This window comes from Cataglyphis hispanica, chromosome 7 (genome assembly GCF_021464435.1).
Source record: "Cataglyphis hispanica isolate Lineage 1 chromosome 7, ULB_Chis1_1.0, whole genome shotgun sequence".
Classification (NCBI taxonomy): Eukaryota; Metazoa; Arthropoda; class Insecta; order Hymenoptera; family Formicidae; genus Cataglyphis; species Cataglyphis hispanica.
Window position 1 is genome coordinate 982,948 of NC_065960.1, and position 24,310 is coordinate 1,007,257.

General features: G+C 33.7%; 5 protein-coding genes across 9 annotated transcripts; 2 read left to right on the forward strand and 3 right to left on the reverse strand.

Annotated features, from left to right (window-relative positions):
• Positions 1-1,263: 1,263 nt before the first annotated feature.
• Positions 1,264-8,676, forward strand: LOC126851181 (beta-1,3-galactosyltransferase 1-like). The gene is made up of 2 exons (XM_050594858.1): positions 1,264-1,779; positions 2,101-8,676. The coding sequence occupies exons 1-2, from the start codon at positions 1,647-1,649 to the stop codon at positions 3,219-3,221; spliced, it is 1,254 nt and encodes a 417-aa protein (XP_050450815.1). The 5' UTR covers positions 1,264-1,646; the 3' UTR covers positions 3,222-8,676.
• Positions 8,677-12,430: 3,754 nt separating this feature from the next.
• On the forward strand, positions 12,431-13,960 carry LOC126851186 (AP-2 complex subunit sigma). Its single transcript, XM_050594864.1, has 4 exons — positions 12,431-12,575; positions 12,932-13,081; positions 13,166-13,339; positions 13,520-13,960. Exons 1-4 carry the CDS (start codon positions 12,573-12,575, stop codon positions 13,619-13,621), a joined length of 429 nt encoding a protein of 142 aa, XP_050450821.1. The 5' UTR covers positions 12,431-12,572; the 3' UTR covers positions 13,622-13,960.
• A 71-nt stretch (positions 13,961-14,031) lies between these two features.
• On the reverse strand, positions 14,032-18,594 carry LOC126851185 (integrator complex subunit 2). The gene is made up of 5 exons (XM_050594862.1): positions 18,182-18,594; positions 15,908-17,997; positions 15,499-15,703; positions 15,093-15,399; positions 14,032-14,860 (listed from the first exon to the last, which is right to left on the reverse strand). Exons 1-5 carry the CDS (start codon positions 18,463-18,465, stop codon positions 14,408-14,410), a joined length of 3,339 nt encoding a protein of 1,112 aa, XP_050450819.1. The 5' UTR covers positions 18,466-18,594; the 3' UTR covers positions 14,032-14,407.
• A 325-nt stretch (positions 18,595-18,919) lies between these two features.
• LOC126850991 (trans-1,2-dihydrobenzene-1,2-diol dehydrogenase-like) lies at positions 18,920-21,703 on the reverse strand. The gene is made up of 5 exons (XM_050594489.1): positions 21,562-21,703; positions 20,383-20,587; positions 19,871-20,162; positions 19,323-19,720; positions 18,920-19,156 (listed from the first exon to the last, which is right to left on the reverse strand). Exons 2-5 carry the CDS (start codon positions 20,585-20,587, stop codon positions 19,050-19,052), a joined length of 1,002 nt encoding a protein of 333 aa, XP_050450446.1. The 5' UTR covers positions 21,562-21,703; the 3' UTR covers positions 18,920-19,049.
• LOC126850994 (mitochondrial inner membrane protease subunit 1) lies at positions 21,562-24,244 on the reverse strand. 5 transcript variants are annotated; one of them, XR_007687618.1, is made up of 4 exons: positions 22,955-23,283; positions 22,348-22,545; positions 22,003-22,236; positions 21,562-21,707 (listed from the first exon to the last, which is right to left on the reverse strand). XR_007687618.1 is itself a non-coding variant. In XM_050594497.1 (4 exons), exons 2-4 carry the CDS (start codon positions 23,057-23,059, stop codon positions 22,075-22,077), a joined length of 465 nt encoding a protein of 154 aa, XP_050450454.1. In that variant the 5' UTR covers positions 23,060-23,123; positions 24,104-24,244; the 3' UTR covers positions 21,905-22,074. The 5 variants fall into 5 exon arrangements, 4 of the variants coding, with proteins under 4 accessions (XP_050450454.1, XP_050450453.1, XP_050450455.1 ...); XM_050594497.1 differs by lacking the exon at positions 21,562-21,707 and adding an exon at positions 24,104-24,244 and having other exon boundaries at positions 21,905-22,236; positions 22,955-23,123; XM_050594496.1 differs by lacking the exon at positions 21,562-21,707 and having other exon boundaries at positions 21,905-22,236; positions 22,955-23,123; positions 23,199-23,332.
• Between the last annotated feature and the right edge of the window lie 66 nt (positions 24,245-24,310).

A 24,310-nucleotide genomic window follows, 5' to 3' on the forward strand; every position in this document is an offset into this window, starting at 1 on the left:
GCCCGAAATATGCTCGGCATTTTGTGATATCGAGCGACTAGCTCGAGTAAAACATAATTTTATATGTAACTCAAAAAATAGTTTTTTAACAAATATATATCAGCACAAATAGTGCTATTCAGATTTGATAAATTCTTATATCTTATCTCAAACTTTTCGAAATAATTAAGAAATTTACATGTCATCTTGTTTTAGGATTATTAAATTTTTATTATTGATCTTAATTTTCATTTGATTATCAAGATTATCAGCATGTATTTTAAGCAAAATGTAATAACGTTTAACTATCATTTCAGAAACATATTCATTTTGTTCTTTTATTTTCATCTCCTTTAATAATATGAGATATTAAATTTAAATTATCGATCAGACATTTTATATATAGATTTCTTTACCTCTCACATTAATCAAGTTAACATAATATATAGTTGCAGAGATTACCAATCGCAATCATTGTTAAATAATCTTGTTATTTTTCGCCTTACATAAAAATCGATGAATGTTTTGCGGACAATCCCGTTATCGACAGTTTAAGTCATTTTTTAATTTTAAAACTGTCAGTTACTGGTATACGAGAAAAATATGGTTTTAAAGCGACGATAAGCGGAAATACGTTTGAAGCACGTAATGGCGATACATCTATTATGCGGCCTGATGTTGTTAAACATTCACAGCATTTTGCAAGGCTTCTACCGCGCATCTACCGGATATACGTTGATAAACGATACTCCCCGAAAGAAGATACGCATACAAAGTGACTCGACACTATCAGCAGACAATGTAATGCCAGATTCTTTGTCAAATTTTCAAAGCCAAATCTTTTACAGAAAATGTAAAAAGAAAACTGTTCTTTCTTTTAGCACGTGTTCAAATTTTTAATATTAAGTATATGTACATATATTGTAAAAATAAACACATTTAAAATGAATTTTTTCCGCAAGATTTAGATTATACGAAAAATATAATAACTAAGAAATTTTTCAAATCAATAGCTGCGTTTGATTAAACACACAGTCGTCGTACACGTGTTCAGTTTAAATCAGCTGATGAGCTGTCAAATTGCATTTGCATCTTGCACCGCATTTTTCGATGGGTGGCATCATCTAGTGTCGGCGAAGAAGACTAACTAGCTTCACTCTGAGGGTAAAGAACAGTAAGACAATCGTCGATAAGTCCGAACGACGATGCGTTGACGACGTCGATATACGCCTTGTCGAAAAACCGCGGCCGAGGAAACAGTCGGCAGAAGCGAATTCTTTCATCGGGCATGATTCAAGACCGTCGACGACGGTGATGCGCGAAGGCAGCGGCCGCTTTGACGACGTATAATGTGATACCGGAACGCGTCTTCTTGTATGTCGGAAGTAGTGACGCGCGCGCGGGGCCAGGGTCTCGTCCGCGATCCCTTGGAGTGAGGGAACGGGCGAACAAGACGAAGGACGGCGAGTGGGGCCCCACGCACAGTATGGGTATAACCTGTCGGACAACGGCACGTTGCAGCGCACCGATCCATCGCGGTGGAGTCCAGGACGGAGCGACTACGGTCGTCAGGTCGTCCGCTGCACAGTATACACCATGATGATATGAATCTCCGGCGACGAGAGAAAAGAGTTGAGAGAGAAGAGTGATCCGAACAAGTGTCCGTCATGTTCCACTATTTGCATCTCAGAAGTCGTTTTCTGCAGACCCTGATCCTCGCGTTGATCGGCCTGACCTTCTATGCGTATTACCGTACCACCATTTATGATGTTCACCAATACAGCTTGCCACGGAACACCAGTGAGTATTTGTAATGAGAGAATCATATTGCGACGATCTTTAATGTTGCTTTTACTTTGAATGAATAATTAATTGAATGACCTAAAAGAAATTAACTTAAGGTGACATACAGATTCTGTATCAATTATCGATATATGATTTCTGTAAGCAATTATTATTCATACATCTACAAGTCTGAATTTAGAAATTTTTATTTTTGTCAAAAATATTCAAAGAACATTTATTTACATTTATTTAAGATTTTAAGTCCAAATTATTAATATTTTGAAATATTTAATATAAATTCTTCTCTCTCAAATCGATGATTACTCAAAATTTCAGGTTTCTCTGTGTATCAAGAAGGCCTCCATGTGCATACAAATCTCAGTGTGGATACACGACTTATAGCAGCAGCGTCCAGGAACTCCAACTCGGACAACGTGTCTCTGAGTCCATATGCAGTACACAATGCGAGCAACAACTCCGCGATCGTTATCACGACGCTGTCAACATCCTCCAGCGCGCAGTCCTCCGCGTCATCTTCCGTGAGCACATCAATCAGCTCGAAGCAAAGCGCGAACGAGAAGCTTCAGGTGGTAAAAGTTGCCAATACGACCAAGTCAGCGCCGATCGCAATCCGCAATGATTCGGCGCGCGCCATATACGAGGTCGGGCACACGGTGCCAATCCCTGAACGCTGTCCAAATTTTGGCAAAGAAATGGAACTGGTGGTGATTGTTATGTCCGCGCCAACGCATCTCGAGGCGCGGACGGCAATCCGACAGACTTGGGGACACTTTGGCCAACGCAGAGATATGAGCGTGCTCTTCATGCTCGGCACTACTCTGGATCCTAAAGTGGAAGCGATCCTACGAAAAGAGCAGAACATGTACAGTGATGTGATACGCGGACGCTTCCTCGACTCGTATTCGAATCTCACGCTTAAGACCATCTCGACATTGGAGTGGGTGGACACTTATTGTTCTAAGGTGAAGTATCTGTTGAAGACCGATGACGACATGTTCATCAACGTGCCGCGATTGCTGGCATTCGTTAATAAACATGCAAAGGATCGTAACGTGATATTTGGCCGACTCGCCAGAAAGTGGAAGCCAATCCGAAATCGCAAGAGCAAGTACTACGTGTCACAGACGCAATTCCAGCAGTCGGTCTTCCCAGACTTCACCACCGGACCGGCATACTTGCTGTCTAGCGACACGGTGCGCCGTTTATATGACGCCGCTTTAGACCAGACGTACCTGAAGCTGGAGGACGTGTTCACCACGGGCATTGTTGCGCACAAGCTCGGCATCAAGCGCTCGCATGCCAATGAGTTTCTGAACAAGCGGATACAGTACACCGCCTGCAACATCCAGCGCGGCATCAGCATACACATGGTCAAATATAGCGAGCAGTTTGATCTCTGGAAGAAGCTGCTCGACGGTAAGAGCAAGTGCAAGTGATAACTATTAGCGAAGCCATAGGCGACGAAGGCCCTACGTTTGACCCTGGCGAACTAAATAGTACCGATCGTTACCGCCTTAATGCGATTCGAGTGCCCGGTTAAACGCCGATCGGCTGTGATCAGCCGTCGTTTCACCTCATTTACGTAGTCATACACGCGCGTGAACACACATATACATTTGATTTAAACGTGGAAACAAGCTCGATGATAGGCGTATAAACTATAATCAGAGATTGTATGTCGTAGCACGAGGGACCTGAAGATTTCGCCGCTTACATTTTTACACGATGCACCAAACGTCTCACGATTCAGGCTTTTCTCACATCAATCGAGAATGAAAGAGGTCTTTATCTCGAATGAATTTGCTGTAAGATAGAATCTGTAGTTTACATCTCTTTTAAAAATTCCAAAAAAAAAATTTAATTTTATTGCAGATAAAATTAATTATAAAATTGTATTTTATAATATAAAAATATTTTTTATTTTTGCAAAAAAAAGGGGAACTGTTTCTCTCTCTCTCTCTCTCTCTCTCTCTCTCTCTCTCTCTTGTATCTCTCTTAAAACAATTATTCTGTAAGAGATTCTATAAGAGATTCTATGTCTCAATTCCTAGTTTTTTTTTCATATCGCAGTGCTAAACTCTGATATAGATATAGTAGATATAATCGCTCGCTGCATATTTAACAAATCACACCTGCATATCTGATTTTTGTCCCGTTTTTTTGTTTACGAATACTTATCTCGCCTTCACATTACTCGTACAAAACAGAATAATTGCATCTGGCGCTAAGTATACGAACAAAACGTGGGTTATTATTTTTGTACTGTTGAGGAAAAATACTATTCATATAAAAGAGGTTCCCCCAAGAAATCTTTTGTGTAATCGACTACTTTATTACGATTACACGTGTATTCATAAATCTCTAATCAAATCAGTTTCAATATAATCAGGTCACAGTAACGATATGTAGCAGCATGTATCACATATCACACACTTTCTCTTGGTGAGAAGAATCTGAAAGCAATTTTTCCTGAATGATAAGTCGATATTTCTCATTACAGTGTCATTTAATATTTATATAATATTTTGACGAATATATATACATAATTTCTAGTGACAGTTTATTGAATTTTATTTTAAAGAATTTTATACTTTCGCAAATATCAAGACCGCAGCTTTTATAATTATCAAATCAATATACTCAATTATTATTAATTATCAAAATATTGAGAGAAATATATTACTAAAATTTGAAAAGTCTGTTTTAAATAGTATTCAAAAAAGAAGAATTGAATTTATTTTTCTTCGAGGAAATTGTATCTATAATGACGGACAAATTTTTTTTTCCTACTCTCGAAGCCAACATAAAATAATTGAGATATTTGAGTGAACCGGATGACACGTGATAATGTTGCGATAATAAAAAACTAATAGTTATTTGTTAATTATATATTTATTCCACACGACACGATTGTTAAAAATAAATTTGCGATCTAATAATTTCATAACGATCACTAATTTTATCATTACATTCGTTCACCCGACGGTGAACGTTTAAAACCACTTGACCTCGGACACGGGGGATCAAGCAATTTCATTAGGAAGAATATATGTACGCTTTAAAATGGCGTGATTTATGTAATTCTAACGCTTCGAATCGCAATCATTTCCTGCAAGAAAGTTTTGCCGCGAGGAGTCTGCGCGATTGTGTCGATGTGACGCGCATATTGCATCAATCGAGCGCGATCACCCGAGGCGTAAAATAAATGTGTCACGATGAATGGAGCGGCCCCGGAGCACCGGCTTCCCTCCTCCGCCGAATATTATCTAGTCATCGTCTAGATAATGCGTCGTGCGATAACGCGGGCGAAACTTGTACGCTCGATATCGAACATTCCTTCGTATATGTATATTCGAGGCATTCGTTATCGCATTTTTTTTTCGTATCCTGCGGAAGTATCTTACTATATATTTCCGTTCTTCTCGGTGCCATACGTCCGAAGCACGATTAGCAGAGATTTTTTTTTTGGACCCCCGAGGCACGATGAAATATACAAATAAGGAGCCACGAACGATTGGTGTTCGAAATTCCTGATTATAAGTAAAAATAATTCAATCATTTTCCAGTGAAACAGATAGCTTTTATTTTTTAATGATTTTTTTAAATGATTTTCCTTCTACGATTATTAAGTAAAGAGCGTTATTTGATTTTTATTATTGCTAAATATAAGAATACGCACCCCAGTTATTTCATAAATATATTTTTTATTAATATTTTTTTATTAATGTTAATTTTTTTTATTATTGGAAAATTATTATATTTACTTATAATCTCATTGTCTCAGCGGCACATTGACCGATTAATTATTTTTATATCTTATTGCACCGGGGGCTTAATCATTGTGTTCCTAATATGCATTTTGTTTAAAAAATTTATTTTTATATTATTATTGTAATTGCTTTTATTTTATTACTCTTTCACTTTACTTACATCTTTTAAATTCGCCAAAAAATCGATTAAAATTGTCACAACAATCTAACGAATATTTTATAAAGGTCAAAATTGTAGTATGATAAAAAAAAGAAAAGACAGTCTCTCGTAAAAAAATAAATGCAGATTCGTTTAAAAATAGTTTTACATTTTATTAAGTTGACAAATATATCTAAGACGATAATTTGCGACAGAAAAATTCAAAACAAAATTCCATTTATCAATTTTAAGTGTTATAAACACAAAATAAACACATAAGATATATACAAAATATAAGGATATATACATAAATTAAAATTATAAATAGAATCTTGATATGAATTTTATTGCAAATTATGGATCTTGTCTGTAACATTAAAATATATTATTATGTTTAATTTTAAAAATGTCGCCAGTAAATAAATTAATAAACATCATGATAGAATAATCAAACAATAAATTGTCAGTTTGGTCGTATAAACACTTGTTTATTAAAATATATATTGAAAGTTTAACAAAATATAAGACGATTTTAAAACGCATCAAATGTGCGTTTATCTTTTACGAGACATTATCTTCTCTTTCTTTTTATTATACGAATATCTCTTTTCTTATATTACGAATTTTATTAGAATTTTAATCTCGGTTTCAATCGATTTCAATTTCATTAAATAAGCAAAGGAGGGGTGTTCTTTTGTTTGTCTTCTGCATCTCTTGGGCGCCATGAGAACACTCGCTCGAAAAAATCGTGCGCGAATTAATGAGCCCCGAAGATCGGGTCAAGGCTCCTCCGCTCGGTTGCGACAGAGCACGTAGTAGTCCAATTGTGTCCTTGGCACAATTTTTCGCTAGCACGTCGAGTGAAGTTGAGGGATTTTTATGTGCGATAATCGTCATCATTTATATCGGGATTAAGGAAACGTTTTTCCAGCCCGATTAATTAGAAGATTGCGGCGTAATCTTCTCTTCTCCCAATCTTCTCATGCGAGAGAAGAACGCGCGGCGAAACTTTGTTTGACCCTGACGAGGGTCAGGATATCTAACCACGAGCGATATCACATTAGTCTACTGTATTTCGTTGAAAAATCACGTTTCCATAAGAGAGACTTGATTTCTTTCAAGAAAAGATAATGGAATAAAGGATAAAATATATTTTCGAATAGGAAAAGCAATTACATTATTTGCGTAGAATCATGAGCGATTATACACTAAAAAAAGATGATTTTTTGCTCATGCGAATTATGTATGCGCATTTATTCATTCATTTATGTAAAGGAAGCGCGTATAGCTTCTCGGAATAACGGATCGATCCTGCAGATTTAATGTAGACAAGAATCCTCGCGAGGATTTCGTTATCAATGCAAAACCGATTGGCATCGACGTTCTCTGAACCAAAAAATACGAGTTAGAATCCTTTAGTTTTGACACGATAGTATACGTACTTACATGTTCTAAAGAATCTGCAGTATTGTATCATACATATACACGTTCTCTCTCGCTCATCGCACGATCATTGCGTATCCGGAGATAACAATTGTCGCACTCGTCGTAATGCGCGATCGTGCGATGGATAATAATTTATTTCCATTCCTCTCTCTCTCTCTCTCTCTCTCTTTTTTCCTCTGTAACCGATAAATTAAGCTAGCTACGATGATTTGTATTTTATTTTTGTATGCATCTATATTATATTACAGAATATCTGCGTAATACACAGTAAATGTGTAATTAATTCATTATTATACATTCATTATTTGAAACAATCACGAGACGACTGATTAAACTATCAATTGTCTGGTTCAAATTCTTCCTGGCTTAATTTTTCGCGCTTGAATGAAATGATTGTTACATTTCATTTAATTTTTTTGTTTTGATTAAATGAATCTTTAATTGTAATTATTAATATTTTATGACAGATATTTATTTATAAAAATATATAGGAAGCATACACGTTATATTTTTATTTTATAAAAAATTGTATTGTAAATACAAGTGTGAAAATCTGAACAATTCTCGTTACGCATTGCGAAATACAAAACGCAATTTGCGTAGAACATCCGGTATGGATTAAGATGTATGAGTCAATGAAATTAACGTTTGCCTTGCAAAACGAAAGCAAGGTGAACGGATGAATTAACTGCGTACGTATGTCGAACCCGTATATGCGAATTAATTGTGTTAAATAACTTCTTTAATTTTATAATATATCGGCGGATATAGAGGGACGCGTCATTTAAGAGCATAATTATTTTCTTATTACATTATATAATTTATTATATTGTAGCGATTGATATTAGTTCTCATACGAAAGATCTACAAGGCGCATTTTAGTTTTTAAAAAATCTTAAAAGATACTTTATAAAAATTTGTATAACATCTCTAAGAAATATAATCTACGAAATCTCTAAGTAAGATCTATAATACTTTATAAGATATGTATAAGTGTTAATTCGAGTCAAATCAAAAAGAGAACCTTTTACTTCTCATCGATTTTCAGCGATGCGCAGAAAAAAGCGTAATTTTTAATATATCTCTTATGCGAGACTGATGTTTACGCGAGATTCATAAAATAATTATGCGATTATTCTTCATCCGTATAATTATCGTAGAGTTATGTAGGACGTTTTAAGAAAAAAAGTTGTGAGAGAAAAAAAAAATATTCGTTTTTATACGCACATCTCGCACAATGCCTTGCATATTACGCGTATCGGCGACTTGATTTTTCATACGATTTTATTATCATGTTTAATGATCAAAGAATGTGTTGTAAGCATTTAGAGCGATGTGAAAAATCGAATCGTCCCAAAGCTTATGGAACAAAAAAAAAAACGGCGGCCTGAAGATTTCCCCGCATTTTACGTCGAACATTTGAAATCGTTCCAGAACTTTGAATATTTTCTATTTCAATATTTATAGCGTATGTGACTCGAATGTGACAAGTGCTCAATAATCATTTGAGGAATATAAATTTTTTGCTCATACTTATATGTGTGCGCCTTATTATTTAAATCCCGTTCTTGTTTCAGAAAGAAGATAAAAAACCGAATTTGTAATTTCAATCGGTATTTTATTGAGAAGAAATTATTTATAATTTTTGAATATAATATTCAATTATTTTTAATTATTTCTAAGTATGTGTTTACACCTTAGAAATCTTGGTTTGAATTTCAATAGTAAACATATTAGTTACTTTTTAGAATTGGATTTTTTTCAATGAAAATTTTCAGGGAAAAGCCACGAACTTTTCTCCAAATGTTCCGATATGTAACATGATTCGTCCGTATCCGTGATTAAATCTCGGTAATTCAAATTTAGATAGGGAATTCCCGAGATATTAATATTGCATTAGTCCAATTGCGTAACTCAGTTGCAATTTATTCATCTAATTCGCAATCATCGCGTTAGGCCACAAGAAACATCTTGCCGCGTCGTCATCGCGCCGTCATAAGTGCATTCGCAGTGCAAAGGACTAAGCGGTCGATTCGCGAGCTGCACTGGTGCAGCGGCATTATCGTTGGATCTCGTAACGAGCCGACAATTTATATGATTCTATTATTCTATGATGATTGTCAGATCGTAGCCGCGACGCGCTCGAACTACTCAGCGCATAATAATATATACGTTAAAGGCAAAGAGATTAATATAATTTATGACGTGGCTATCCTTCATAGATCGTATATCAGGATTAGCCGCTTGTCGTTGCAGTCGAAAGCGGCAATTCTAGTTTTGCATCAGCAGACCTTTCTAACGGTTCGCAAAATTCCATATGTCTTTTGCCTTTGCCACGTGTTCATCTAAAGACGGATTTTCTTTCGATAGTGAAAAATCTCTTCGAATTTATATATATATATATATATACAGGGTGTCTGACAATTCGCGCAACACCCTTTAAGGAAACATAAAGAGTGTTATTTTGAACAAAAAAGTCCTGTGCCATTTTTTTCTATAACGCTTAATAAAAGAGTTATTATTGGGTGAAGTCTGGCCTATCATCGCCGATCTTCAGCCGGGCGCACGTCGGTGAGCTGTCATACATCTGAGCGCTCACGCACACTACCAGGCGCGCGGCTCACCGATCGTGCGTCCAGCTAAAGATCGGCGATGATAGGCCAGACTTCACTCAATAATAACTCTTTTATTAAGCATTATAGAAAAAAATGATACAGGACTTTTCTGTTCAGAATAACACCCTCCACCTTTCCTTAAAGGGTGTTGCGCGAATTTTCGGACACTCTGTATATATATATATATATATATTTTTCTCCTTAGATATTTATAAAGTGCATAGCGATTATTGGAGAAAATTGAAAGATGAATTGTAAGAACAATTAATTTTTAGATATTAATTTTCTCTATACTTTTTCTCTATACTTTAGATATTAATTTTCTCTATACTTAAGTGAGAAAAGAAAAATTTGCTAATTCTTTCTCCTTGTTAATTAAAAATGTAATCTTACATATATGTTATTTTAATTCTTTTTAATTATTCTTAATTCTTTTTAGTTTTCTTTTTTTTTACACGAAGCCAATAATAATGCATATTTATGACAAATGACTAAAGAATGCGCGAGTGGTCATTCATCGTGTAGAAAGTGTGTGCATATTTCTTTGCCATCCGACATATATAAAATTAACCGAAAGTGGTTTCAAGTTACTTTCATCAAGATCTTATAGCGAATGTCTGATATAAGACACTCGAGCATATCAAAAGCTCCATTGAAGATCTCCGATTTATCGTTACGTAACATTAATTCTCTTCGAGTAATTACGGATGAACACAGCGGCATGAGAGAGTGGTTTGCTCCGGATGAGAAAGAAAGGGATATAATCGGAGCGGGACAGAATAAGAAAGGAGCCGGCGCGGAAAAAAGAGGAGGAGGCGCAGGGAGAGCGAGATGGCACGGTTTGCGCAAACCGCAGTAATTAAATGCAAATACCGCGTGCTGCGCTTGGCGAAATTAATATTTGATATCTGTCGCGCAACTCGGTCATTCGGGTCGTTCCTCCTTCGAGGAATCGACGATTGCTGCTGCTGCTCTCTCTGTCCGATAATGAGCGGAAAGTTGGGCGCGCAATCGCTGCCGACAAATTGGATAGACTAAAAACATCCCATCCGACGACGGAGAATTAACAATGGAGAAATCTCTCTCTCTCTCTCTCTCTCTCTCTCTCTCTCTCTCCCCCGATCCTGTTCAGCACCGGCGGACGGTGAACTGATCGTCACCGGCAAAAAAGTAATGGGATCAAAGATGATTTATTCGGGAAAACCGTTTTATATATTATTCAAAATTAGAATTAATTCAAGATTAATTTTAAATTGAAATTGAAATTGATTAAAGCAAATAATTGATTTAAGAGAATATTTAAAATCTATTATTCTTCATTCTTGACAAAATTCTTATTTTTCTATATTGAAGTTGTAGCGATATAATAGAATGTCGAGTTATATATGTGTTGGGACAAAAAAGAGAATTTACTCTCTAAAATATATATTTTAAACTATATTATAGAATTTAATTATGTAGTTCTACTAAAAAAAAAAAAATAAAATAGAAAGAGAAAACTGTGAAAAAAATAGAAAAAGACAAAAAATTTTTAAACCATTCTTTATCCTATCGAAAATTAGGAATTTTATAATTTAAAAAAATAAATTCTTTTATCTATTCTTTTTTTATAATTCAAAAATTATAATTAAATAATTACTTATTAAAAAATTGCCAGATATTTCTGCATATCTCTTTCCCTTTGATTTAAATTTTCTCTTATTAATTTATTTTTTTACTTTCTTACTATTTAAATATTAATTAGCCTTTTTCAGATAAAGAAGAAAGAGAGTTTGAATCTCCAAAGAGGTGAATAATTTATCCCTGCTCTTCCCTTCATTTCTACGATATTGTGACGCTTATTTCCCGGATAATAGTGACGATAAGAAGCCCGCCGATTGACTGACTGACCACGATAAATTCCTTCATGTTACTTTACTTTATCCAAGACCTGCCGCGATTGAGTAAAATTAGTCGACTGACGCGATAGATTTTTACTCTTTGGTTTACTTTGTTGCGCACTGACAATAAAGTACGTATATGATGAATTGTGCAATGAAAAAATCTTAAACAATCGAAATTTTATTTTTCAAATTAGCAATTTTGAATCCATTCCTTTTCATGGATCACACTTACATATATTCGTATTATTATATTATTGCGCTTATTATTGTACACGGCGATTTAAAATGTAAAAACTGTTATGTTTGAAATGTGAATATGCAAAAACTGAAAAAAAGACATATTGCGCCATGTATCTCCATTGCAAATTGCAGATAGCACAACGTATTGCGATAAAATAGCATTATACAACAGAATATTATAAACAACAAAGAAAAAGAAGCGACCATCATAGCTTTTAAATTGCTTTACTTGCCGGGAATAAGCAATTATTGTGTATTTTTCAATTATGAAATATACATATTTCACGCAATCTATTCTTTTTTTTTTTCATAATTATATCTGATTATCAGAAATATCTTCGCAAGAATTCTAGAAGTTTTTAAAATTCTCGGAATTTTAATCTGTCTGCTGTTTCTATTGATAATTTTGTAAAAATTATATAATTATTTAAGTTTTTATGAGATTAGTAAATTTCATCTCTTAATTATCGATAGTTTATAATTCAGTGTTTTGATATATCGGCAGAGCAACGTATGGCTTGCAGTTGCAATAGATTATAAGAAAAGCGTTACAATCTCAAGACGAGTCCCTCTCGTAACTCGTAAGTTACCGCTACGTTCGTGTTCAGTGGGCGGGGAATTGATAGAATCTTATGTTTACAAAAATTTCATAAAGAAATTATTACGCCAAGTGACGAATTGATCGATTTCGAAGATGGTATGTGAAATATATAATTACAAAACAAATCAATATCCTTTATTAGTGATAAGAGTACGAGTAAATATAGAAAAAAATATGCTCCAAAATGCCATCTCAATTGACGTTTCGATTTCTGTCAGGTGGTTGACAGACCATACATATTTGATAAATTCGGATGTGATATTTGATTATAAAAATTTGATAGATTAGAGAGTGTGTCTTTATATCGCATAAAAATCCCTTTTATTAAATAATAAGGAAATACATCTTTGATAATTATCTTACATTCACAGTGATAATGATATTAACAATTGTATTGAAATATCTAAATGATAAGGATAAATAAGTACTTCAAACTTTATACATTTTTACAGATACGTTTCATCCTTATACAAAATAGAGCGGGTAAGACTAGATTAGCAAAATGGTACATGAATTTCGATGATGATGAAAAACAAAAGTTAATAGAAGAAGTTCATGCAGTTGTTACTGTCAGAGATGCAAAACACACAAACTTTGTTGAAGTGAGTTGGACAAGATAGTGCCTTCTTGTGCTACATGTGAATTATATAGTCACTATATGTACAAAATAAATATGTATGTTTCAGTTTCGCAATTTCAAGATAGTGTATAGGCGGTATGCAGGTTTATATTTCTGTATTTGCGTCGATGTTAATGATAATAATCTCTGTTACTTGGAAGCGATTCATAATTTTGTAGAGGTGTTAAACGAATACTTTCATAATGTATGCGAATTGGATTTAGTCTTTAATTTTTACAAGGTATTTTTCTTTTTGAAAGTGTTCTTATATTAATATTATTCTTATAATTAATTTAATGAAATTTATAAATAAATTAATAATTTTTATTGTAACTAATATTATGAAATTTTATATATTATTTGATTTGTTTTAATTGTATCATTTGTTTTCTACTATGTATAATGATAATGATTGTTTTAGGTGTACACTGTTGTGGACGAGATGTTTTTAGCTGGTGAAATCAGAGAGACGAGTCAAACCAAAGTACTGAAACAACTCTTGATGTTAAATTCTTTAGAATAAACAGACTCATTTTTAGCTTTATATGTTAACAAATGCTTCATCTGAATATGTGTAATATATCCAAAATGGATGTACATTCATAATATGTAGATTATTGCTTAAAACACATACATAAACCCTCTATGTAATGATATCATTCAGATGAGTTTCAATAATTATGTTTCGTATAAAGAAGGTAATGAAATACAATAATCTCTACTTGAAGTTTATAATTTAGGAAAAAAAGATCAATGCTCAAAACTTGACAAACTATTGTAGGCATGAAAGAACAAGTAGAAAGAATTATATAAAATATATCCTCTGTGTTTTAAGTATGTAATAAATCTTGTAAATATGTGATAGTGTATCCTTAAAACGTATTTCTTTATTGTTACATTTATATATATATTTATATATATACTGACTCAATATAATTTTCTATATTTATTTTTAAGATCAAAATATACATATAAAAAGTATTTTTATATAAAAAGATTATCATTAAAATTGCCATGCATGGTTAACAATATTTTGTACATATCTTTGATTTAATTATGTTAACATAATCACGTTATCTGTGCGATCGCGAGAATATGCGTTATAATTCTATTAACGCCGTACATATACCAAAGATATCTCTAATCCATACAAGACTCAAAAAATAGATCACAAAGTTGACAGTCGCTTAACAAGATCCATGATGAAGAAAATAAAAGATAATTTATATTATATAAATATATATATATACATAATATACATTTTAGAACTCTCGAAACACGCAATTTTGTTACTATATTAAGTCGCGTTTTAGTAAACTCGCGATTGCAATATTGCCTTCTGCAACAGAGTACAAAACGTCGCGTTCACTTCTTGACACAACAAGTTTGTCATTCTGTCGCCTAGAGCTGCCTGTGCCGAACTGACTCTGCCAAGTTGAAGCAATAAACCCGTGGTGTCCTCGGCCAACGGAGGAAAGGCCAAGCATATCCGCGTCAATGACGATAACACCGGCATAAAAAGAACGAATCGATCTTTGGCGGATAACACACCTAATAATGTTATCAAAGTATTGATCGCCAATCGGCAAACGCTCAACGCCTTCGGTAGAGCATATTGAATTGCCAGATGCGAAGCCAAATCAACCGCAAATACTTGTTTTTCCGGCTCGGGCTGCGATAACAATTCCGGAATCCAATCGAGACATATGTGCATAGATGGAATTCCGGAAACCGTGATCAGTAATAATTCGCGTGGATAGCCCTGCAAATAAAGGATATTCATCGTAATAATTGTACTAGAGAATTAATTACAAATAATTAATTCTAGTAGATTTAGATAATCATTTGATTGAGATATGTAATGGATAGATCATGTATGTGTGATATGTATTACATATAATGTGTGATATGTATTATATATCACACACACATTATATTATTAAAATATTATTTATATTAGATTATATGAAATTTATTATATTACGGACATATACCTGAAAGTGAACTAATTTAGCCAGAGACGGATCGGCTATGAAGACTTGATGTAAATACGAGCATACAACACTCCGTATTTCTCGAAGTGACCACATTTGTCCAGGAGTATTCCTGTCTTCTGGCATTTCTAAACATGCTTCCAATAAAATTTGCACCGCCGCACTTTCCTGACCGGCCACCAAAGCCATTCTCAAATCTTCTCTCTCTGTTTCGCTCGTTAGTTGCCCGATTTTCTCGGTCAAAGGCTTGTCTTGCATGTGCCTTGATAACTGAGATCGCGATGCGGCCAATGTGGCTTGCAAAATCCTATTGAATATAATTTGATTATTTTTATTATAAAAATAATTTCAAATGTAACTTTTATTTTTAGCTTTTATTTAACGAAAATCATATATCTCAACTTACCTAAGAATCACAGATAAAATCGGCGCGCATCTAAAAACTCTCGTGTCACATCTCAGTACTTGCAACGGATCTAATACGATATTGTCTTGTGTTAAGAAAACGTTTTTTACTATTAAATTTTCTATTAACAATGCGTTTATGGAAAGAACCCATAAACAGCGCGGTAGCACAGTATTAAGCCTGAGCCACACTTGTTTGTAAAGTTCTGAAATTTAAAAAAGTTTCAAGTTTTTAATAAATAATAAAATTTAAATGTGTTTATATACAATATTATATTAATAATGATAATTAATAATGTTAATTATTAATTGAAATGTACATTAATAAAAAACAACTAGAGAAAGTTCTTTTGAGGTACATTTATTAAATAATTGAAGTTATTAAATAATTATTAAAATAATGCATATACCTTGTATATATCTAGGAACTTGTTCATTAAGAATGTCTTTAAAATAATGTATGATCAGTTCAGCGTGAGGCCAAATCTCAGTCGGTTTCATCGCCATCAATTGTCTCAATAATCTTCCTGTCCTCGAAGGACAAGTTTTAATATGACTAAATGCCTCGACGATCGCGATGTCGCTGATCTTCGTATTCTCGTAACTCGCGATGGGAGAATCTATGTTAATCATCTCATCATCGAGCCAGTCGTCCACCAGGGATAGATGCGGGAAGTGAATGGCTAATAACCGAAGAAGTGGCGAAAATAGACTTGCGTAATTCATTTGATCCCGTTGAACTAGTTGTAATAAATATTTAATTGGTAATTCGGATAAAAATTCCGTCGAGTACGACTTAAGCTTTCGGCCTTGCGATATGAAGGTATGCATGTTAGACAATCTCACATCCTCATATAACAAGAGATAATACAGTAGCAGTAACTGAGACGTGAGCGAAGGTTTTGAAGTGTTATGGTCCACATCGATATCTACTTGCATAATGTTGATGGAATTCTTCTTAAAATCAAAATTTGCTCCAAACACGCTATTCTGAAACACCCGGCGAATTTCATTCTCAGTGATAGGCTTGTTCGTATGCTCAGACGTTTTGTTGTTTGTTACTAGGATGGAATTCACGTAGACCTCCACCAGAGCCGGTAGAACCGGATGCAGCGGAGGCACGCTGGCACATATTTGTCGATATATCCAATTTTTGATGGGTACTCGGTGTTTTGCGAATGCCCGTGATTTTAGCAATTGATGGATACAATGAACCGGTAGAAACCCAGGAATATTAGCATTCAGATTCGCCGTGACCGGCACTTTGACGGCGTGAGCGGTAACCACCTGTTCGGTAAAGATTTCCTGCATGAAGATCTGTTTGATCCGCGTGAGATTGTTTGGCCTGATGGGTATTTTCATGCCAAGAGTAGCACAAACTAATTCGCAGATTGCCGACAGCTGATTGCTGTGAAAGTGTATCGCCATCAACAGCAGCATCTCACCAAAACTGGCCGTAACGCCGCTCGCGCTCTCGAAATAGGCTTCCTCGCGTACCAGCCACTGCACCCACTCGATACTGCGTTTTTCTAGATTATGATGCCCGATCAGCGAAGGACAAGCTATCAACATGCACAAACCGAGGGAGACAAATCTGACACCAGCCGGCGACGGCGGCGGATGCGATGTTAGTAATTGCACGATCATCGCTACCTCGTCATCCTGAAACTTGATGCCTCCAATACCTCTCAGAGCGCAATAAAGTCTCAGCAACGCACTTGCTTGCACGACTTGCGATTCCGCTAATTGACTGTCCGTGCTCTGAGAAGCGATTGTTTGCAATCGTTTGAGCAATTCCTCCCGTAACGATTGCAAGGCCGTCTGAGATTCCCACTTGCGCTTTTGGCCATTCCGGATGAACATCGCAATCCACGAACGTACTTGTTGATCGCTGCCTAGTAACAAGCCAGATACAAAGGCAACGACGTCACTTTCGGGCTGTGAGCTGTTCACGTTCTCGTGCTCTAGACTTAGAGTGATAGCCAGAGCGGGCATCCTGCATAATTCTACGCATTTCGCTCTGACCGCCAAGGCTTGACTCGGATTCATCTGGCATAGCATCGTAATGGCTTGTGTCCTAATCCTACCTAATGCAGATTCCTCCTGTCGCTCTCCATTAGCAATTAAGTGTGCGCACACCTCCGAAAAACTGTCCGGACTATTGGCGACAATCCAGCAGATGATATCTGGACCATGCTTGACATGCAGCAGAGTCTCCGCAATATCGAGAATGGATAGCAATGTTGGCAATTCGGCAAGTGCTATGCAGATGACATAACTTATTTCCTCCATATAGACTGCATTGTCGAACAGATCCGACTGCTTGATCTGAAACTCCTGATTCTTTTGCAATTCCTGTATCTGAGACGCTATAAACAGAATCTCGCTAAGTACTAGTCTAATCCTGCGAATGGATTCACTACGTTCAAACTCTAGAGCCAGCCCACTTGATAATGATTGTGCCAGTACACTATCTCGCTGTACACTGCCAAGTTTTTGTCTGAAAAAGATAAACAATTATATATAGCATGTAATATTATTCCTATTGTATATAAAAGTTGTATATTAAAGACAATAAACTTTAAAGTTATTTTAAAAAGAAAAAAACATTTCTATGACAAAATTTAATCTCTCTTTGATGTGTAAAAATATAATAATAAAGTCAAATATATATAAATCTTAACCTCAACTGCTGCTCCTGTCGGACATCGGTTTCTAGAGCGTGGAAATCAATAGATAAGAGGGCAATGATAGAATTGACGGATTCAATGCCAGACAATATCGTCAGAACTTGTTTTCTACCTTCCACGCATTCTTTCGTTATATCAAGCGGCGAGATGAGGCTCATTCTAACCAAACACGGTAAGATGGGCCTGATCTCCTTATGCGAACACAGTGATAGCTCCTTAATATCAACATTTTGTATCGCTGTGAATACTCGCGGTGACACGCGAGTACTTTCATACATCTCAATAGTGAATTTCTTTCTTTAATTATGACGCTAATATATAAACTAATAATCAGTGTATCAGTTTCCTTTTCACAACCAATCACCGTAATGATATGTGTCAAAAATCACATGTGTGATGTGTATTGGGTGCAGTAGTGTGATTGAAGAGACCATCTTTTTGCGCATGCGCTATGTAACGAATATAAATACCCGAAAATATTTGACCATGTTAATAAATTTCTGTTATAATTCGTGCAATAAATTCAGAAGTTATACAAAGAACGATTATAAAACTGAAAATTGTAGATATGCGAATACAAAGCAAGATAGAAGTATATTTTTATAGATTAAATTTTCATATTAATACATAAATTTTATTTAATTTTTTGTAATTGCATTTATGTATGTGTGTATTCGATGCACATGAAAAAAATGATTTGGATAATTGATATATATAGAAAGATAATTGATATATATTGCAATCATAAAAATCTTGTACTTATATATTATTATATATATATCATATATAATATAATGTGCATATTAAATTATATATGTACATATTTTACATATATTTTTTTGTAAAAAATGTTCCTAATTTTTTAAGCATCTTGAGGATATACAACACCCAATTGTTTACGTATTTCATCCTCTAATCTCGCTAGTAATAAAGATGTATCGTGCGTCACTTTCGGACTTTCTATCAAACCTATACAGACAAGAATATTTTATATTAAATCAGTCAGTACATAAGTAAATTTTAATTATTATAGACAAACTTATACTTATATAGCATACTTATATAGCAACTTATATTATAATTTATTTTTATAATTTATAAATTTCACAAAAGAAATATATCGCAAAATATTTACCTTTTAGAATACACTCGCGAGCTTCAGCCGCTTCATAGGAAAGTCCGGCGGAATTTATGAAGTTAGTCTTTTCATTTAATTCGGGCAGCGAAAAGTTTAATTTGCCACTCGGTAGATCGACTGTTGTTGGACACCAGAAACTCGGCACTTTTATCATACCTTTGGTGCCGCAGATATACGCTTCATTTGGTAAATTGACTAATGCCTGTGTCATAACTGTCGCAGTACGATCTCCTTTGTAAAGCAAGGTAGCGGACATGGACATATCGACACCATTCTCGTTTAAAATACCAGAGGCTTTTATACTCTCTGGCATCTCATTGTTATAGGCCAAACAAGAAAATTGCAAACAATAAATGCCAAGATCCATAACTGTGCCGCCGCCCAGTTCCTTTTTACTGAAACGCATCATACAAAATTTATTTTTGATTAATTAATTCAGAGACAAACAGCCTAAAAAAATTAATCATTACCATCTTTTAGACAACCGTCGTCTTTTTTATTTCTCTTTTTTTATATTTTAACTTAATAAATTATATTATACAAACCTTATTCGATCTATGTTAGATATTCCAAAACCGAAAGACACGATCACTTGATAAATGTCACCGATATTGCCAGATGCGAGTTCCTTCCTGATGGCGTCGTATACGGGGAAACAACGGCTCCATACAGCTTCCATCAAAAACAACTTCTTGCGTCTTGCATAATTGATCAATTCTGTAGTCTGTTTCAAATTCAATGTCAATGGCTTTTCACACAGAACGTGCTTGCCATGTTGCAGCATCAACATCGCGATATCGAAATGTTGAGGATGGATCACACCAATGTATACAATGTCTTAAAAAAAAAAACAATACATATAAATATTTTTCCTCGCAACAAAATTATTCTTGACATATGTTCATCTTTATGCATAATATTATACTTTAAACATATCTATCTAGACTTTATATTAAAATTTAGATGGAAATTCTCTTGCACCGATGGATCCATAGAATACGAATTCTTATTAATATTTTAAATGAAAGCGAAAAGTATTACTGTGCATCTGATATACCAATATCTTCATTCAAAGCCAATTTCTCGTAATCATCATAGGCCTTCTGGATTTTGTGGAAATTCGCAAAATCTTGCGCGCGCGACAATTGTCGCGCCGCGACGGCGATGATCTCGTGCTCGTTCGCTGGCAAAGTACGTAACGCCAACGTGAAATCGTGCGCGATCTTTCCCGCGCTAGTAATGCCCCATCGTAAAGTAGCCATCTAAATCCGAGTATAAAGAAACTGTTAATTTTTTCAACTAATGTATACACTACATATATGAGATATCAATTCTTTCAAATGTATGCGTATCTCTCGATATCTCTGGTAAAAATAAAAATTATTATTTATTCTCTTGCGCTCTGTCACTTTTCTTCCATAAAATTTGAAGAAAAGATGATATTGAAAATTTTAGAGTATATTAAAAAATTAGCAATAACGTGATGTAATATTTCTATGGGAATTAATATATGTGTGTGAGACAGAAATATGTTGTTTTTCGAAAATAATCTTTTGGTGGTGAAATTTTTGAAGAAAACGTAGTGTCAAAAAAATTTTTAATTTTTTTAAATTATAAATAAAAATATATATAATAACTCTTTTATATCATAAAATCAAATAAAACTAAAAGAAAACAAAACAAAAAAAAATTGATATTTAAACAAGTTATCTCTCTAGCAATATATATTTTTTTTTGCAGCATTAGATAAATGCGCAGATAAATGCGTAATAACAAACACCAATATATAAACAATTAAATAACTATAAAAACAAATTTTTTTTCTGTAATTCAATATTTGTAAACATTTTTAAATATTTTCAATTCAAATTTCAGTTATTTTGATATAATATCGATATTAATTTTGCCGAATTTAAATTTTCGATATCATGTGGATATGAAAAAAATATATACTTTATGCCACTCTTTTAATTAATTTAAGATCATTTTCTCTTTTTTTTACGCATCTAGATTTGAAATCGTCCTATTTATAATGATTATTATTGTCTTTATTTTTATCAATATTCTGTCGATATTTTCGTTTATCTTTAAATTGTCTAATTTTGTAGCTTAACCTAATTTTTATAATTTAGTTCTTTATAGAAACATATTTTTAAAATCTTTTATTACGACGAAAGAAATTTGATGATTTCTTTAAAAGGCCCTTTAAAGTAAAAAGAGATAAATATATTCATACCGTGACGAAATCGAAGTACTTGTCACGACACACTCGACTTTACTAATCACCTCTCACATATAGAAACTGCTTATATTATCGGTTTGTATGTGTGTTCTATCATACTCGTTGACTTTACCGACCTCCAACGTTACGGATAAAAGCCGCTAAAAGAATGTTGTTTATCATTTACTTGTATCTTTCTACATGCCTGATTTTAAGTTATGTAATTATCTTATTGCGGAAATAATCTATTATTTGTCATATGACACCAAGTATATAGAAAATACTTGATATAAAATATCTATAATTAAAACAAATATGACTATATATTTTTGAAAGGATTATGAAATACACACGTAAATACACACCTCAAATCTGTATATAACATTACATAAATCTAATACATAAACATATGTAAAGAACTTTGTTTTCTCTTACTCTAAGTTAACTTAAACTAACCTAAGAATTGTTCCATGATTATTTTTCCATAATTCTTACTTGATGAAAATATATCTCTAATATATAATTAATTTAGGTTACGCATTTTGTTGTAAACATAGTTATCTCTCTCAAGGGAAATATTTTACATAAAGCTCGTCCACGTAACAATGCATGAGGTACTGGTCCATATACTCTTGAATCTGTAGAATTATTACTGTTATCACCTTCTAACCAAACATATCCATAAGGTACCTGAAAGGATATATATGTATCATCAGTACATACAATAATTAGTTATTTATAAATTATGATTTATAATATTATTACATAAGTATATAATTATTATTTAATATAATTATTTACCGTCGTTATATTCAGACCATTCCTTATCTTGTCGCCAGGCAAGCCTACAATTCGCTTGCATATATTTTGTTTCGGATTGGTAGGACATTTAGAAATAACAATGTCGCCTTTTTTGAGCCTTTGTAATCTAACCGATATTCGTTCCATAATTAATACATCATTAGTATACAACGTAGGTTCCATGGATGGACCATTGCACTGTAATTATTGACATGTATCCAGTATATTTATTTCACACATTGTTCCTTGTATAAATTGATAGATTTTATAAATATTTTGTTATATAAAATATATACGAAATCACACGTATGGCAATATGATAAATTTTATTTGTAAAAATTTACTGTATATTATTTTTTATTCTCTCGCTTTTATGAAACCTATACAATCGAATCTTTTGTTTCAAGACGAATAATAATACGATGCGTTAATTTTTGATTTTTCATTATATAGAAAAAATTTTCAAACTATAGAACTTACAATTAGAAAAAAATCTTTCTTCAACAAAGGAAAAAGGAAAAGAAAAGAAAAGAAATATCAGAGACTTTACAATAATTCGACGTAAATTTCTTAAAAAAAATATCACACTATATATATAAACACATACCACAACGATATCTCCTACATATTCGTACACACAGTATGTCACACACGCACATTGCACGAATCCGCGTGTAATCTTACACATGAATTTATTCAGCTTTAACATCATGTGTAACGGATTGTTACTCGTCTCGACGAGAAAGGTTCACACGAAATGCTTCTCCTCATCTGATCTGTCAAAAATGTATACATAACACGAATGTCTCTTATATGTCAAAACGTGAGATCACATATATAATTCATTCAACCTTGCTTATATTGTATCTACATCTAACTCGACATTGCAAATATATGTCATTTTGCATCTTTTAGGTCTGTTCCTTTTAGTTGCCTATGTTGCATGTACATTTTCTACTGAAAATGAATTGCGAAAGTGTCGCAAATTGTACGTACATTCAAAAGGATATTATATTATTTATATATATATATATATATATATATATATATATATATATCTAGATATATATATCAAAGAGAAAAATTAAAAAAAAATGTACATAATGCGTTGCTAAATAAATAAATCTTATAAATTCCTGAAAATGGTGCACTATACATGTTATAAATTGCATAACGATACGCGCATGAAGCAACGCAATCCTGCCAACTGAGAAACAATTCATATCATTAATCGCGCTCCGGAAACTTTGCTTTATATACATCAGGCTTGTCCAGACATGTGTGGAGCGGCAAGCTGTAATAAATGACAATTATTCAAATAACACAATTGTAATTATGAAAAAGCGTATATTATTTTCATGTTATTTTCAAGCATTCTCGACTCGAATTGCAGTTATTCGGGAAATTGAAACCGATATCTATGCGAGTTTCGCCGAATTGGCAAATTATATGCGATAACGATCTTTATTCGAATGGTTGAAACGCGATATTTGAGATAACGCCCTTTTTCAAAAATTGATATCATCTAAAAGATGATATCGCTATCAATTATTAAGCATACATATATACTACGAAAAAAAAAATTGATTAATCATACGTTTATCATAACGTGTAGCAATAAAGAATTCTATTAATTAGATCAAATAAATTTTTTTACATATATTCTACATATCCGTGGAAATTTATTTGAAAAGCTTTTGAAAAAAAAAAAAAAAGAATCTGTTGCTCTTAGCGCGTAAAAATGAAACAAGTATACCTTCAGGCATAGGAGAGGAGAAAAATTGCGACAGAAAATGCAGGCGTAAAGGATGCAAGTTGGAAGGAGAGAATATCTCTTCTCGCGCGATTATATTTCGCCTCCAAGGGAGGATGGATTGATCCCGAGATTGTCCTGGAACTCTCGCGAAAAGATCCCGGCGATGGGCGCATTTTCACGGGCGAATCGAACTGGAGCAACAACAAC

Excerpts from the sequence above, each read along its gene's own strand:
- LOC126851181 (XM_050594858.1), top strand. The coding sequence starts at position 1,647 with ATGTTCCACTATTTGCATCTCAGAAGTCGTTTTCTGCAGACCCTGATC. Across the intron at positions 1,780-2,100 it reads CAGCTTGCCACGGAACACCA|GTTTCTCTGTGTATCAAGAA; the intron begins GTGAGTATTTGT and ends TCAAAATTTCAG.
- LOC126851186 (XM_050594864.1), top strand. Across the intron at positions 13,082-13,165 it reads AACACACAAACTTTGTTGAA|TTTCGCAATTTCAAGATAGT; the intron begins GTGAGTTGGACA and ends TGTATGTTTCAG. Across the intron at positions 13,340-13,519 it reads TAGTCTTTAATTTTTACAAG|GTGTACACTGTTGTGGACGA; the intron begins GTATTTTTCTTT and ends TGATTGTTTTAG.
- LOC126851185 (XM_050594862.1), bottom strand. The coding sequence starts at position 18,465 with ATGTATGAAAGTACTCGCGTGTCACCGCGAGTATTCACAGCGATACAA. Across the intron at positions 15,704-15,907 it reads AGTTCCTAGATATATACAAG|AACTTTACAAACAAGTGTGG; the intron begins GTATATGCATTA and ends TTTAAATTTCAG. Across the intron at positions 14,861-15,092 it reads CTAAATTAGTTCACTTTCAG|GGCTATCCACGCGAATTATT; the intron begins GTATATGTCCGT and ends CTTTATTTGCAG.
- LOC126850991 (XM_050594489.1), bottom strand. The coding sequence starts at position 20,587 with ATGGCTACTTTACGATGGGGCATTACTAGCGCGGGAAAGATCGCGCAC. Across the intron at positions 20,163-20,382 it reads GGCTTTGAATGAAGATATTG|ACATTGTATACATTGGTGTG; the intron begins GTATATCAGATG and ends TTTTTTTTTAAG. Across the intron at positions 19,721-19,870 it reads TCTAACATAGATCGAATAAG|TAAAAAGGAACTGGGCGGCG; the intron begins GTTTGTATAATA and ends GATGCGTTTCAG.
- LOC126850994 (XM_050594497.1), bottom strand. The coding sequence starts at position 23,059 with ATGATGTTAAAGCTGAATAAATTCATGTGTAAGATTACACGCGGATTC. Across the intron at positions 22,546-22,954 it reads ATGTAGGAGATATCGTTGTG|TGCAATGGTCCATCCATGGA; the intron begins GTATGTGTTTAT and ends CAATAATTACAG. Across the intron at positions 22,237-22,347 it reads ATGGTCTGAATATAACGACG|GTACCTTATGGATATGTTTG; the intron begins GTAAATAATTAT and ends ATATCCTTTCAG.